Genomic DNA, 14,155 nt, shown 5'->3' on the forward strand with positions numbered 1-14,155 from the left:
TTCGAATCTTTAGTCTTTACCTGGATATACTGCAAGATAAACAAACACGGGTGAAAAAAAATTAAAGCGCTTAGCGTCATCTGTTGAAATTTATTCATACTACGTTCTTTCTTGCCATTTTCAAAAAAAAATCTTTTGAAGTTAAAATTTAAAAAACATTTTCCATTTGATAGTAAATCATATTAAATGCAATATTACTTTTACACTTAATCCATAAGAAATATAAAAAAGAGTAACGACAAAAATTACAATTTACAAATGATATTTTTTTCATATGGTAATTAAAGTTGTTTTCGCGAGATTCTTGAGAGCATCATGAATCTTATTTTGATAGCATAATTGTTATTAATTTAGTAAAAAGTGCTAATAAATATTTATATAGTTTAGTGTTTCAATGTTAAGTTTAACATAGAGTAATAAATAGTTATACAAGTGGAGCTAATAAAGAAATTGCTTGCCATGGCCGGCCCGTCCGACGGCGATCCCGACGGATGGGTCCAGTTCTGTGAGCGTCAGGCCAAAACTGCCGCACAGGACTTCGCCAAGGCTTGCGTACAATACATACAGAGCAGCACAATAGACGGCACAGCTCGCCCATACACGTCTCAAAAGGAATTACTCAAAAAATTCGTCGAATGCTTCTCAGAACACTTTGACTTCGAATTTAACAAGCTAAAGGCTCAGCACAAATTACCAAATGGCACACATACTGGACACGACGAAAGTGACTATTCAGAAGACACTGAGTCGCCGAAAACACATCACAAACCATTTTTCAGAAGGTTATCGTTTAAGGGTTTGCGGCGTGGTAAGGGTCTGTTCCAAAAACAGCATTCCGACGAAGTAGAATTATCAACAAATTTGAACAAACACAATAAAACTAAGTTAGCGAAAATTGTTGTTGAATGTAGAAAAGAAGGATTAGTTAATTATTTAACTCCAGAAAGCTTGGAGCAACCTGGAGGCCCACAGAAATGGGAGAAGTGTAGGCTAGCATTAGTTAAAACCGTAGGTGGTTATATGTTAGAATTTTACTCTCCACCTAAAGCTCAAAAGCCTAGAAGTGGTGTATTTTGTTTCCTAATATCAGAGGCTCGGGAAACCACTGCTTTAGAGATGCCTGATCATGAAAATACTTTTGTATTAAAGGTATTATTTCACAAGCTATAATATATATATCATTTGTCAACAATAAAGATAGACCAAAATTACTAATGTAAATTTCTTTAGGGAACTATTTAAAATATTGTGCGCTGTACATTTGTGAGATTAGCTATTCTGGCAAACACGATAGTTACCTTATTTTGTTATGCAATTCTTTATTTTTAAAGCTTGTTTTAAATACTTATTTTAGGCTGACAACAATATGGAATATGTAATTGAGGCAGCTGATGTAGATGACATGAAGTCGTGGTTAGCAACAATAAAGTACTGTATGAGATCGGCACCTACTACCCAGCCACCACCAGATTCACTAGCTGGACTGTCAGAGCCGACACCTCCAGATCTGCCACCACGAAGAGATTTACCCTCAAGTACTAGTAATGCAGATTTAGCTACAGATACTCCTGAAGAGGCTGAATTAGGTGAGATTCAATTTTAAGATGTGTAAAATGTCTCTAAAATGATCTTGTGAAATATGCATATTTTCTTGTTAAAGTTAATTAAAAATTTGAAGTGGCTATGTTAATTTAGCTTTCTTTGGCAGGGTTAAATAATATCTTTACATTATGACCATGCTTTATTATTATATATTTTATATTTATAATTAATAAAGCATAGTGTGAAACATTTTATACTGCCAAAATACAACTAATCAATTATTGTAAATTCTGTTCAAGTTTACTAAACATTTGTAGAAATCCGAATAATATTGTACCTGATAAGTATAATATCTGGTACATCCACAGATTTGACTAGATAAGTGTCTGTAAAATTTCAGGTTCAATAGCAGAAGAAGGATGTGATGCAGGCCCCCGAGTGTCTCTCAGCGAATGGCCATGGTTCCATGGTACTTTAGCCAGGTCGGCAGCTGCAGCATGTGTTTTGGCTGGTGGAACTGGAGCTCATGGGTGCTACCTTGTTAGGCAGAGTGAGACACGGCGGGGAGAATATGTGCTCACTTTCAATTTCCAGGTTTGTTTCAAAATGTTGTCAAAATATGTGGTTTTGCCCAAATTTATTAATGTAAAGCATAGTCCAAACAAAATATATTTCATACATCAAATTTTATAAGAACAGTAATACTTTCTATATTTAGAGGAAAAAAACACATTTGTACATATTAGGATAATTTAATTTCCAAGTCTGGTCCTATATACAGCAAAGAAATATCACCCAACCCTCTAAACAACAATTTATATTAATCAATTTCTATTAATATCGCAACAGTACAGTATAAATCTTTACTCAAAAAATATCATGAGATTACTTATTGTAATAAATTTACAGGGCCGAGCTAAACACCTGCGAATGACACTAAGTGAATCTGGACAATGCCGGGTCCAGCACCTCTGGTTTCCAAACGTCCATGACATGCTGGAACACTTCCGAGCAAACCCCATTCCACTGGAATCGGGTGGGGCAGCTGACGTTACTCTTACAGAGTATGTGGTCTGCCAAGACGGAGCTAGAAATCAAGTGAGCTATACACAGTAGTACACATTATTTATTTTTTTTTGTTCACTGCTGAACATCAAGTAAAGGATAACATGGGCTGTTGACATATATGTATAATTTATAAACTATTTTGTAAACAAAGGTTATTATGTATTTGAGATACAAATCTGTTACAACTTTGTTGAATTTAGGATGTTATGTTTCAATTATAATAAACTTAAATACAATATTTAATAAATGAAATTACTTTGAGATATAAATATTTAATTCTACCAGGTGTAGGTCGCTACAAAGGTACCATCTTCAATTCGTGCATTAAACATATAAAATGTAGAAAAACATATGTTCATTTGTAGTTCTTAACTAATTTTCAATGCATCAGATATAAAAATAATACCAATGAGGCGTATACATCATCCCACCGAAGAAAGTCAATTTTATTACAGATTTTCACATTTTCCAATCGGAAACATTTTGTATAAATTTTTTTTTGTCTGTAGCCTACTGTAACTGTGTATACGTTTTGCTATTAATTGTTTAGTTGTAGCTTAGATTAGTCTTGTCTTTATTTTATAGGTATAACTCATAAAACTACATAATCTGTATTAATTAAAATACATATTGACTCATTTCCATATATAATGTTATCGCTTTACCAACTAGTTTGAGTCGAGCCTGTCAATGAATTTGGCTCCTAAAAATTTTTTTTATGAGTTATATTTGTAATCTATGCATATACAGAGTAACAAATATTGTTGAATGGCAACTTTGATAAATCCTTCTCACATCTGTATGTCTTTATGTAGCTTTGTATATTTTTGTTTGCTTTTTTGTGCACTGGCCTGGCGTTTTCACATTTTGAAAAAAGAATCAAACTATGCATAAATAGTTGCCATACATTTGTAAATATTTTTATAAAATTGGTTAATAATCAAAATTTTGTTTTCTGTACATTATGTACGAAAGTTAGAATGTTAAGTGTAATGTATATTTGAAATTGCTGTTGATTCCTGAATATGCATTTTATTTATTGTATTTTAATATTATTAGATTAAGAATTGTAGGATCTAGCTATTTTTATTTTGTGGTTAAAAAAAAATTAAGTTGTCATTTCTAAGGGTATATCTTGATGCAAAAATGACTATTAACACTCAAACAATCTTTTAATATATTGAATTTGAAAATGGAAAGTCTCAAATTTAATCTATTAGATATTTTTCATCTGGATACACCTTGACTGTTCATAGATCACTAACCTTAGCCATAGATTTTGTTACTTTTGTACAAACCGAACTTATGTTCTGTGAAGCTTTAATCATATTTTTGGTTGTAATTTTTTTATTATTAAAGATTTCTGCTATTGCTTTGTTTTTTTCTTTGCTTTTGTTTTGTCTTGCGTGCTTGTTTATGTTTTTAGGTTTATAACTGATATCTATCTAATCGTCGATTACAAATAATATTCAGAACCATAGAGAAACAATATCAGGGCCAGATTATGAATTAACATAGGCTATATCTGATGACCACTATTCGCAAGATCTTTTATTATTTACGTAATATCAAGTTTACAATGAATAAACAAGAATTGTTGTTTCTGTCTTGCTTCTTGTTAATCCACCTATATAAAATATATTTTGCACTGTACTTCTTATTTGTAGGCCATATTATTGCCAAATAAGAATATACAACATATATCATAAATGGTAACATTTTAAGACCAGTAGTTTATAACTAATGTCAGGCGCGCGACAAATTTATATGAAAATAATATGTGGTTTATAATTATTGTTCTAGTAGAAAAAATTACTTGCCAGCTCCAAATATATTAGTTAATTATATATTGTAAAAATTATTTTTGTGATATATGAGGTAAGATAAACAGTACTCTCTTATGTATTTTAATATGAAAGCCAAATAAATCAAAATAGTCATATGTTTCTAGGGGACATCAAATGTTTATTTGGTGTAACTTTTGTATAAAAGTTATGCTTACTTTGCTTTAGCCCTGAGGTCCCGGTACCAAAGTAATCTTCCTTGTGCACAATAAATATGCTAAAAGAAAACATCGCGAGGAAACTTCTTTGTCTAATAACCCAAAATCGATTGAGTGCCCAAGGCTGTTACATCACTATATTCTGATAGTTTATATTTATTAATTAAACTTATTAATTGCAGTCGGAAGTGTCACACGGTAGTGACGTTCGAATGAGACGTGCGGAAATGGAGGCTCTCTTCGGGAACAGCAGCAGCCCATCCGATCATCGAGCTGTTGATAACCAATATGTACTATGTAACCTTCGTCCATCGACCTCGGATAGAAATCCTACCTAATTTTCGATACGATATATGCACGACGAATGAATTTCAATTCTATGGTGATATCTACGAAGCAAGATGGAGTTAATCTCTCTCAGAACCTTAACATCGCTCCAATTTAAATGTTTGTTTTAGTAAATTCATAATGTTTCTACGGTAACGATCCCAAAGTCTAGTTCAAGACTTTAGCACGAGTATAACGCCAATACTTTAGTGACTGAATAGCTAACATCGCTCCATATTTTTCATGTAAAAATCTTCGAAAATGATTCGATCGTAACCTAAAAGACAGAACGTAATACACGATTACAAAAGATGGCGCTATAATGACATTGCCAGTTAAGCTTTGTGCAATATTATTTTTGATGCTCAATATTATGAGTAGGTTGTATAGAATTTTGCCAAATAAATTTTGCTGTTTAGCCAATGTATGCTTAAGTACTTTTTATTATATTAATACTCAATGTAGTTTATATTTTTCTTTATAACGGTGCATTAGAAGTTAAGTGAGAACCAAATACACAAACGTCAATTGGATAAAAACCTTTATTTTTTAGCCGCTATTAAAATTGAGCGCTCTTTGTGTATCTGGCATTAATTTGTTTATGCTCTTTTGGAGCCATGTCACAATTATATGCTGTCGGTAAGGTTGGCTATGTCAATAAGTTCTCAGGATAATGCCACTTATCCGATTTTATTCAAAGATAGCAGATAGGTAGCAGCTTTTATATTTTTAGGCCACTCAAGATATCAAAACTTAAATTTATGTTTATTAATCTTAAACACATATTTAGTTGGAATTCTAAGGTTAAAAATTCAAATTAAAAAATATATATTTTTCATTAGTGTATTGTTTAATTTTGTGTTCATATGTTTTGCAGTTTAGTAATAACTAAGTGAAAAAACTACCTATCTGTTTTCTTTAAGTATGAAAGTGAATGTTGGAATTGAAATAGACATAAGTAGAAATATCGTTTGTTGTTAAATAAACATTAGAATAATTATTTATTAAATGTACGTATATCGCCCCAGAGACCCACACGAAAGCTTTTGAATCTATAGCGGTTTCCCGCTAAAACCATTGAGTCTTGTTTTAGTATACCCACATCTATAGTTTTAACCTGTAACCACACTTGATTCAAATTTTTACCTTATCTTCCTCGGATTCAATACTAAGCATATGTCAAAAAGAAATATAAGTATTACCCTAAGTCCATGTAGTCAAGAATTTCGGGCGGAGATGATGCCTTAGAAAATATGCAACTAGATCGTTAGCTATTTGACTAATCGAGGCTTAATGTCTTCAAGGCTGTGTCCTATTTCCGGCCCTTTTTCATATAAATATCATGTTGCAACTTAATAACAAGCTTTCGTCCTGCCTTTCAGGCGATTCATCCCCCCGCGACGGCCTAAGCCGAGGTTTGAGTCTCACAGAAGACGCCCATGTGCGAGTCGCGGGAACCCGACCCTTTCAGGCTGAGCTAAGCTCGCCAAAACAGCCCCTGCTGAGCTGTAAAGGCCCTTAAGGCCAAAATAGAAGTACAGCTAGATTATATTAATTTTCTATACAGATTTAATTTCTATGTCTTAACTCATGGAGTTATTCTACAGTTGATTCTTATAGAAGAAATGTCATATAACATTCGGTGTTTAGTAAAAAGCTCATCGTGTGGGTGTAATTGTTAAAAAATGTTGCCTTGTAATGATATCCTGAGTGTAACTGTGTTGTCGCTACTGCAATGCTTATACGGGTCTCCGAAAATATGATTATAACAAATAAATTTTTCTATGATAAAAAAAATTGTGGTTTTTCGAACAATACGTCACTATAGAGGCCAGTGCTGTTTAAAGCGAAGAAATTGCAACTGTATAATTAACCCAAGAGCCATGCAAATAATAGCCAATTATCCAAACTGCCAAATATGGAACTAAAAGACGGAATCACATTCCATTTATAAAGTTAGTTAATATGAAATATTAACTAAGTTTATAAATTAAATTGAGAAGGCCCGTTCTAACTAATCTGTAATTTTTTACATGTATGCAATTATTGTTTTGCTGGAAATGAAATATATACGAAATATGTAATGTTTGTCTAAACCAAGCGTGGCGAAATTAAATGTAATCTTTGAAATCGTTTTTGAGGGTTGGGTTTTAAATGCATTTTACCTGGAGATACATACTTAATTCAATTCCAATACATATATGTTATAACTAATTTGGAAGGCTTGAACCTTCTAAAAGCTTTTTATTTCATTAACATTGCAAGTTACTATAACTGATATCTATTATTTTCCTTTAAAATAATAACGATTATATTATGACGCGTACAAGCACAATCAACGGATATCTGTTTGTTGGATATAGGAATCTGCTGTTAGCAATGTAACATTCCCTGTTTAGTGTGAATGTGTAAGTTAGTAATAAACACATTATATTTTGCACAGAAATTTGTTATTTTTTTTACTTCGCCTGACATGTACGCTAACGTACTATCAGGAAAAAATAATACCAACATAGTTATATGAGACCACATCTTGAACTCAGATTTTTGTATCTGTTTCGCGATTTTTATATCTTTCTTTTTTGGGAAAAGGGATACTTTTCTTTAATAAAATCTCAGATGCACTTTTATCTCTGCCTTTTAGGAAATTTAACAAATCTATAAATGCAAAGCTGTGTAAAAAGGCTTACTATAAAGTTCGCGATTATCTAGTTGTTAAAAGGGCCTGGGACTAGTGCTGGGCAGGCTACTTCTAATTAATTTGCTATATTTGTTTTAATATAAGTATTGATTATTTGCTTTTTTAAGTACCGAGAATTTTTTACGCCTATACCCTCTGTCTTTTTTCGAGTAGGGATACCTACAGGATCAAATTTAATGACGTGGAATAAGTAATACTTTGATAATCTTATGTCCTAAAATAAATTTATTTTTTTATATTTATTTATTGTTTTTTCTAATAGGCAGCAGGTGATCAGCCTTCGGTGCCTGACACACGCCGCCAACTTTAAGGCTTTGTCTGCCTTATTTAGATAATTGTTTTAAAAGAGCGGTCTTCGTATCTACTAATGTACGAATTAATTAACTATTTAAAACATAATACCATATTAAACTTTATAAATGTTTAATAAACTTTTTTGATTCAAAAATTAAATCATTTTCTACGTGAAAAATAACAGGGCCGAATTTTTTTCACCTTTTCTGAAATGTTTAATGAATCCCACAAACTTCGTGAAATGGTTTTTAGTTTTTAGGTTTAGTTAGTTTGTGTTAGTTTTCCAATTACAGCACTAGAGCGCATTATGCGGCATAATGTGGCGCCAACATTTAGCACACAAACTGCAGTGTTCACAACCTGAAGCCAGGCAACTATCGTACCAGGGCCGAAAAATTATCGTACAAGTCAGGAAAATGGATAAAATACTTTTAAAAATTTATGAAACGGGACAATAATATGTTGGAAATGATTTATACATAGTATAAATCTTGTAAACTTGTGTTTTTTAAATTGAAAAAATAATAATTAAAATTAAATGTTCGACGTATGGCAAGACCTGAGCTGGGAGTGGACGAGGGACTTCCTTTTTTGGCGGGAACTGGAAGGGCGCCTTTTTTAAACAATTTTTTCAATAAATTCAAATAAGTTGGTAAACTAACGAAATACCTAGCTGGGACTAGTCATAATGGAGCCGGAGAGCGGCGGAGATGACGATGGGTGTATGCCGACACCGCGGACAACAAAGAAGCGAAAAATGAAGGAGCAGCTTCCAGCGGCATCTTCGTTACCGGATGATAAGTACAAACCTTATTTTAAACATGAATATAAGAGGTCATATCCGGACAACAGCTCAAAGGAGGAATTCCCGATCTATGTTGAAGGAATGAATGAGAAAATTGGGAACAAAAACCCCTTATATCTTTCGAAATTTTTTAAAAATGTAAAGGGCATAGTTGAAAAGCGTAGAATAAATGCGAACAAAATAATGGTAGTCTTCAAACAGGCGGTAGCAGCAAATGACTTCCTAAGCCATAGTTGTCTTAAGGAAAACAATTTGAAGGCGTACATACCAGCAGCGTCGGTGGAGAGAACTGGCACTATTAGATTCGTCGACAAGGAGTCGAGCAATGCAGAACTATATGAAAAACTGATGGCGGATGCCGAAATTATAGCTGTGAGACGGTTCACCAAAAAAGTAGGTAAGGAAATAGTCCCTCTCACTACAGTGAGTGTAACATTTGTAGGCACTTCCCTCCCACAATATGTTTTTTTGGACAAGTGGAGGTACAGGGTATACACTTATGTGCCACCACTGATGCAATGCTTCAAGTGCATGAAGTTTAGGCACAATGCCAAAATATGTAGAAATGATGAGATATGTTCAAGATGTTCAGGTGCACATTCCTACAAGGAGTGCACATCAGACATCTTGAAGTGTTGCAACTGTGGTGGGGACCACCTAGCAATATCTAAGTTTTGTCCCATTAAAATAGAACAACGTAAAAGACATGAAACAAATTACTTGAACAGAATGTATTCAACAGTAATATCAAACAAAGATTTTCCTGTGTTGCCCAAAGCGAAAACAGACAAATCATTGACATTTGCATTGAAAACTAAGTCTACCCCGGTTAAGAAAATTGAAAATAGTCATGAGTTCCCTATCACAGCATCTGTTTCAACCATTCAAACACCAATTACTAACTCCAACACCTTAACCTATGACCACCTTGTAAAAGATGATATCTTTTTACAAAAAATAATAAAAACCTTAGTTATGTTAGCTAATTCAAATAAAACAAACACAACCACACACATTAAAGATATATTGATAGAAAATCTTACCAAATAATGGCTGTTTTAAAAATAATGCAACATAATATTCAGAGTGTCAATAATAAAAAGGCTTTACTTAAATCATCATTAATTCAAAATAACATAGATGTGTGTCTTCTCAATGAAACCTGGTTAAAAAATTCAAACCCATATTTATCAATCTCTGGCTATAACTACATAGGAAAAAATGCAAAAAATGAACATGGTGGTGTAGGTATTTTAATCCGTAACTACATTAAGTATAAACATCTGAAGACTAGTTTTTATCAAGACATTCAATCCATAGCAGTTTCTTTGTCCACAGCAAATGGTCCTCTTTCAATCCTTTGTGTATACTGCCCACCTAAAACAAAAAACACCAATAGTCTCATTAGGATAAATAAGCTAAGAAACATTGTAAAACAACTACCGAAACCTTGTATAGTATCTGGTGACTTTAATGCACATCATGTTACTTTCGGATGTGAAATTACTAACCCTAGAGGTAGGGAATTACTAGACCTTTTTGATGAGTGCAACTTATGTTTACTAAATACTGGTGCACCGACCACTGTCGGTAGGCCTGCAGGTAATGCATCAGCTATAGACGTGACTTGTGTTAGCCCAGACCTTGCTCCATTATGTGAATGGCGCGTGGGTGATGATGCTATGGGTAGCTATCACCTACAGACCTTTACAGACATTATTGTATCTACTACAAACTATCAAATAAATGATGACATTGAGAAATTTTTATTTAATAAGACAAACTGGGAAAACTACCACAATTTATCAGAGGCTTTGTTTACAGATTTTAAATCTAATTCAGAGTGTCCGTTACAAAAATATGATGAAATGTGTAAAATACTTAATACTTTAAGGAATGTGTGTGTACCTGTGTATAGGTGCCATGCTGGCAAAACATGTAGGGCTCCGGCTCCATGGTGGAGCGAGGACTGTGCTGAAGCTGTAAATAAATCAAAAGATGCGTTAGTTAAGTATAGGAATGATATGACAATTGAAAATTATATTGACTACAAAAGATTAGATGCTAGGAAAAAAATGATTATTAAAGAAGCTAAAAGCTCAAGTTGGAAAAAGTTATGTTCATCTTTTAATAGACATACACCAATTTCTAGAGTGTGGAACTACATACGGAGATTTAAAAGAATAAATACAAATAGAAATATATCTAAGAATGACGAATGGATTGGTAATTTTATAGACAAATTGGCACAAACTGCAAATAATGATACTAATATAGATTTGGAGTATATCTTTACCTCAGATAGTAATGATGATACAACAATTTTTTTGTTACAACCATTTACAGATGAGGAATTTAATATAGCATTGGCTTTAAGAAAGAACACTACTCCAGGATTAGACAGTTTTCCATATATTATGTTACAAAAGTTACACATATCAGCAAAAAATAGTATATTACAGATCCTAAACTCACTATGGTCACAACAACTGATTCCAGAGTCATGGAAAACTCAGTGTGTTATACCTATACTGAAACCAGATAAACTGGATGATGATCCTAATTCATATAGACCTATCTCTTTAGCCTCTTGTATAGGAAAGTTATGTGAGCAAATGATAAAAATGAGACTAGACTATTATGTTGAAAATAAGAATATAATCCCTTCATGCCAGTTTGGGTTTAGGAAAGGAAAAAGTGCAGTTGAAAGTTTTACTACATACCTGATAGATATGAAGAACTGTTTGTTGTCTAAGTCAGCAGCAGTGTGTGTGTTCCTTGATGTGCAGGGAGCCTATGACAATGTCAATCTCCATCAAATGGCAAAGGTTCTACATTCGTTGAATCTACCTGGAAAATTAATAAAGTGGTTGTTTAACTTTTCGTTTGGTCGTACATTATATGTTAAGTATAATAATATTTTACATGGACCAAAAAATGCATACAAAGGTTTAATGCAAGGTGCCTCCTTGTCCCCAATATTATACAATTTATATACTTCACAAATTCTCCATCATTTACCTGAAGATGTTAAAATATTACAGTTTGCTGATGATATTTTAATATATTGTGTGAATAGTAATGTACAGATTGCTCAAAGAAACATTAATTTAGCTTTAGATAAGCTTAATACTTATTACTCAAATGATTTAAAGCTAAATATTAACTCAAGTAAAAGTTCAGTTTTAGTATTTGGTAGCAATAGGTCTGTAAATATTAAATATAAAAATATCCAATTAACACAAACAGACGAAAAAAAGTTTTTAGGTGTAATTTTTGATACAAAATTAAAATTTGAAAAACATATAAATTATATTTGTAGAAATGCAATGAGGGGTATAAATATTATGCGATCTTTAGCTGGTACATTTTGGGGGTCAGACCCTAAAGTCCTAAGTATGTTATACAAAAGTTTAGTTCGCAGCCACTTTGATTATACTGCAATTGTATATATGAACATAAGTCCAGTTTTACTAAAAAAGTTAGATGTAATACAAAATATGGCACTGCGCATTATTAGCGGTGCTATGTGTACAACTCCTATACATAATATGGAAGCAGAGACTTGTATACAACCTTTATGTATAAGGCGTTTATTTGCTACAGAGAAATTCTGTTTGAAAGTCTTAGCAGTAAATAATGAAATAGTCAGTAGTAGGATCTGTTTACCTGAGGTTCTGCAATCGTCTTTACAAACAACTCCTTATGTTTCAGCATCAGATATCCTTAACAGTCAATATCCTTTAATTACCCGGATTATGGGTTTTGTCAATGATTTGTCTGGAAATATGCACAAGAGTCAGTCATGGCCAGTATATGAATGTAAATATGAAGCATTAATATGTAAACTAAATGTAGATACTAGTTTTATTCTAGATGAAAGAGATTTTAAAGAATATTGTTCTAATAAGACTAATACTTTATATTTGTACACCGATGGGTCAAAGTCTTTGAATTCTGTAAAGTCTGGTTATTATGACCCTCAAAATAAGACAACTAAATGTTTTAAGTTGGATCAAAATTGTAGTATTAATACAGCAGAAGCATATGCAATTTATCAAACTCTTATTTACATCCAAAACTTGAATAATATTGAACAATACAATGAAATAATAATAGTTTCTGATTCTAAAAGTGTACTATTGTCGTTACATAATTTCAGTTTTAATTATAAGGTCAATTATATAGTGTATAAGATTAGAAATATTGTATATAATCTCAATGTCAATGTGATTTTTAAATGGGTACCGTCTCACAGAGGTATCAAAGGCAATGAAGTGGTTGACAAAATAGTCAATTCGAATCACGATGACGATCATAGAGACATATGCAAGATTCCTTTTACGGACCTATACATGAATTTAAAGAACAATAAAAGACAACTATGGAATGAATATTACAAGGATATTTCGAAAAGTAAAGGAAGATGGTATGCAGAGATACAAAAAGAACTTCCAAACAAACCATGGTATCATAACCATAAGGACGCCAATGAGCGAAAATACATAACAATAATAAATCGCCTGAGATTTGGACACTGCCAAACACCTGCCCATTTACATCGTATGAAGATAATTGACAATAACAAATGCACTTATTGTGAAGCTGATGAAGCAGACTTGACCCATATCATTATGAAATGTCCTAAATTTAATATGCAGAGACTGGTTCTTGTGGCTGATATAGGAGAAGCTTTGTATACAGTCGAGGATGAGGAAGAAACGGTTGATTCAAACTTGACGTCAATGCCTGCACAAATAATGACAGTTGACACCTGTCATCCTTGGAATGCTGTACCCCGCCGCGTTCAAGATTTTTTAGCTAACCAAAAACTATTTAAGTGTTTATTTAATTTTATAACCACTACTGTGGAACAAATTTAATGCTGTTGTGTTTTTATCTGTAATTATTTTAGTTTAGTTTATTTTTGTTTTTATTGTATGTTTGTATGCCTATGGACTTGTTTCCGGCGAATAAATGATTTAAAAAAAAAAAAAAAGAGTGGACGAGGGCACTTCGAGTGTGATGAACGAGCCAACATTTCGAATTTATAATTCGAATTGAATAACAGTAACAACCAATGAAAGGATTGCGCCATGAAGCAACGGCATGTGAAACAATCCTAGTAAAACAATGAGCCAATAGATGGCACTTAAACTGTAATTATTATTGGGCTATCTGTGTAATTATCAAATTTTTCATGAGCGCGGAAATTATCGTACAATCTGCGTACGATAGCCGCCTACCATAGTACATCGTACGTAGCTATGAAATTATCGTACAAGTACGATAATTATCGTACGGTTGAGAACACTGACACAGAGTACCTTTACTTACATCAGAACAGTTTAAGTACTCTACCACAGATTAAACTTTATAATCATGTTTCGAATACCATTAAAATTTGAAAAATATT

At 32.8% G+C, this 14,155-nt stretch overlaps 1 protein-coding gene across 1 annotated transcript; it reads left to right on the plus strand.

Moving 5' to 3' along the window:
• Positions 1–301: 301 nt before the first annotated feature.
• LOC110991457 (SH2B adapter protein 1) lies at positions 302–7,379 on the plus strand. The gene is made up of 5 exons (XM_022256817.2): positions 302–1,149; positions 1,355–1,586; positions 1,943–2,136; positions 2,452–2,640; positions 4,795–7,379. The coding sequence occupies exons 1-5, from the start codon at positions 460–462 to the stop codon at positions 4,948–4,950; spliced, it is 1,461 nt and encodes a 486-aa protein (XP_022112509.1). The 5' UTR covers positions 302–459; the 3' UTR covers positions 4,951–7,379.
• Positions 7,380–14,155: the final 6,776 nt, after the last annotated feature.

This window comes from Pieris rapae, chromosome 14, assembly GCF_905147795.1.
Source record: "Pieris rapae chromosome 14, ilPieRapa1.1, whole genome shotgun sequence".
NCBI classification, from domain to species: Eukaryota; Metazoa; Arthropoda; class Insecta; order Lepidoptera; family Pieridae; genus Pieris; species Pieris rapae.

Bases quoted from the DNA above. Each gene is read 5' to 3' on its own strand.
- LOC110991457 (XM_022256817.2), top strand. From the start codon at position 460: ATGGCCGGCCCGTCCGACGGCGATCCCGACGGATGGGTCCAGTTCTGT. The intron at 2,137-2,451 runs GTTTGTTTCAAA...ATAAATTTACAG, and splicing joins TGCTCACTTTCAATTTCCAG to GGCCGAGCTAAACACCTGCG. The intron at 2,641-4,794 runs GTGAGCTATACA...TATTAATTGCAG, and splicing joins AAGACGGAGCTAGAAATCAA to TCGGAAGTGTCACACGGTAG.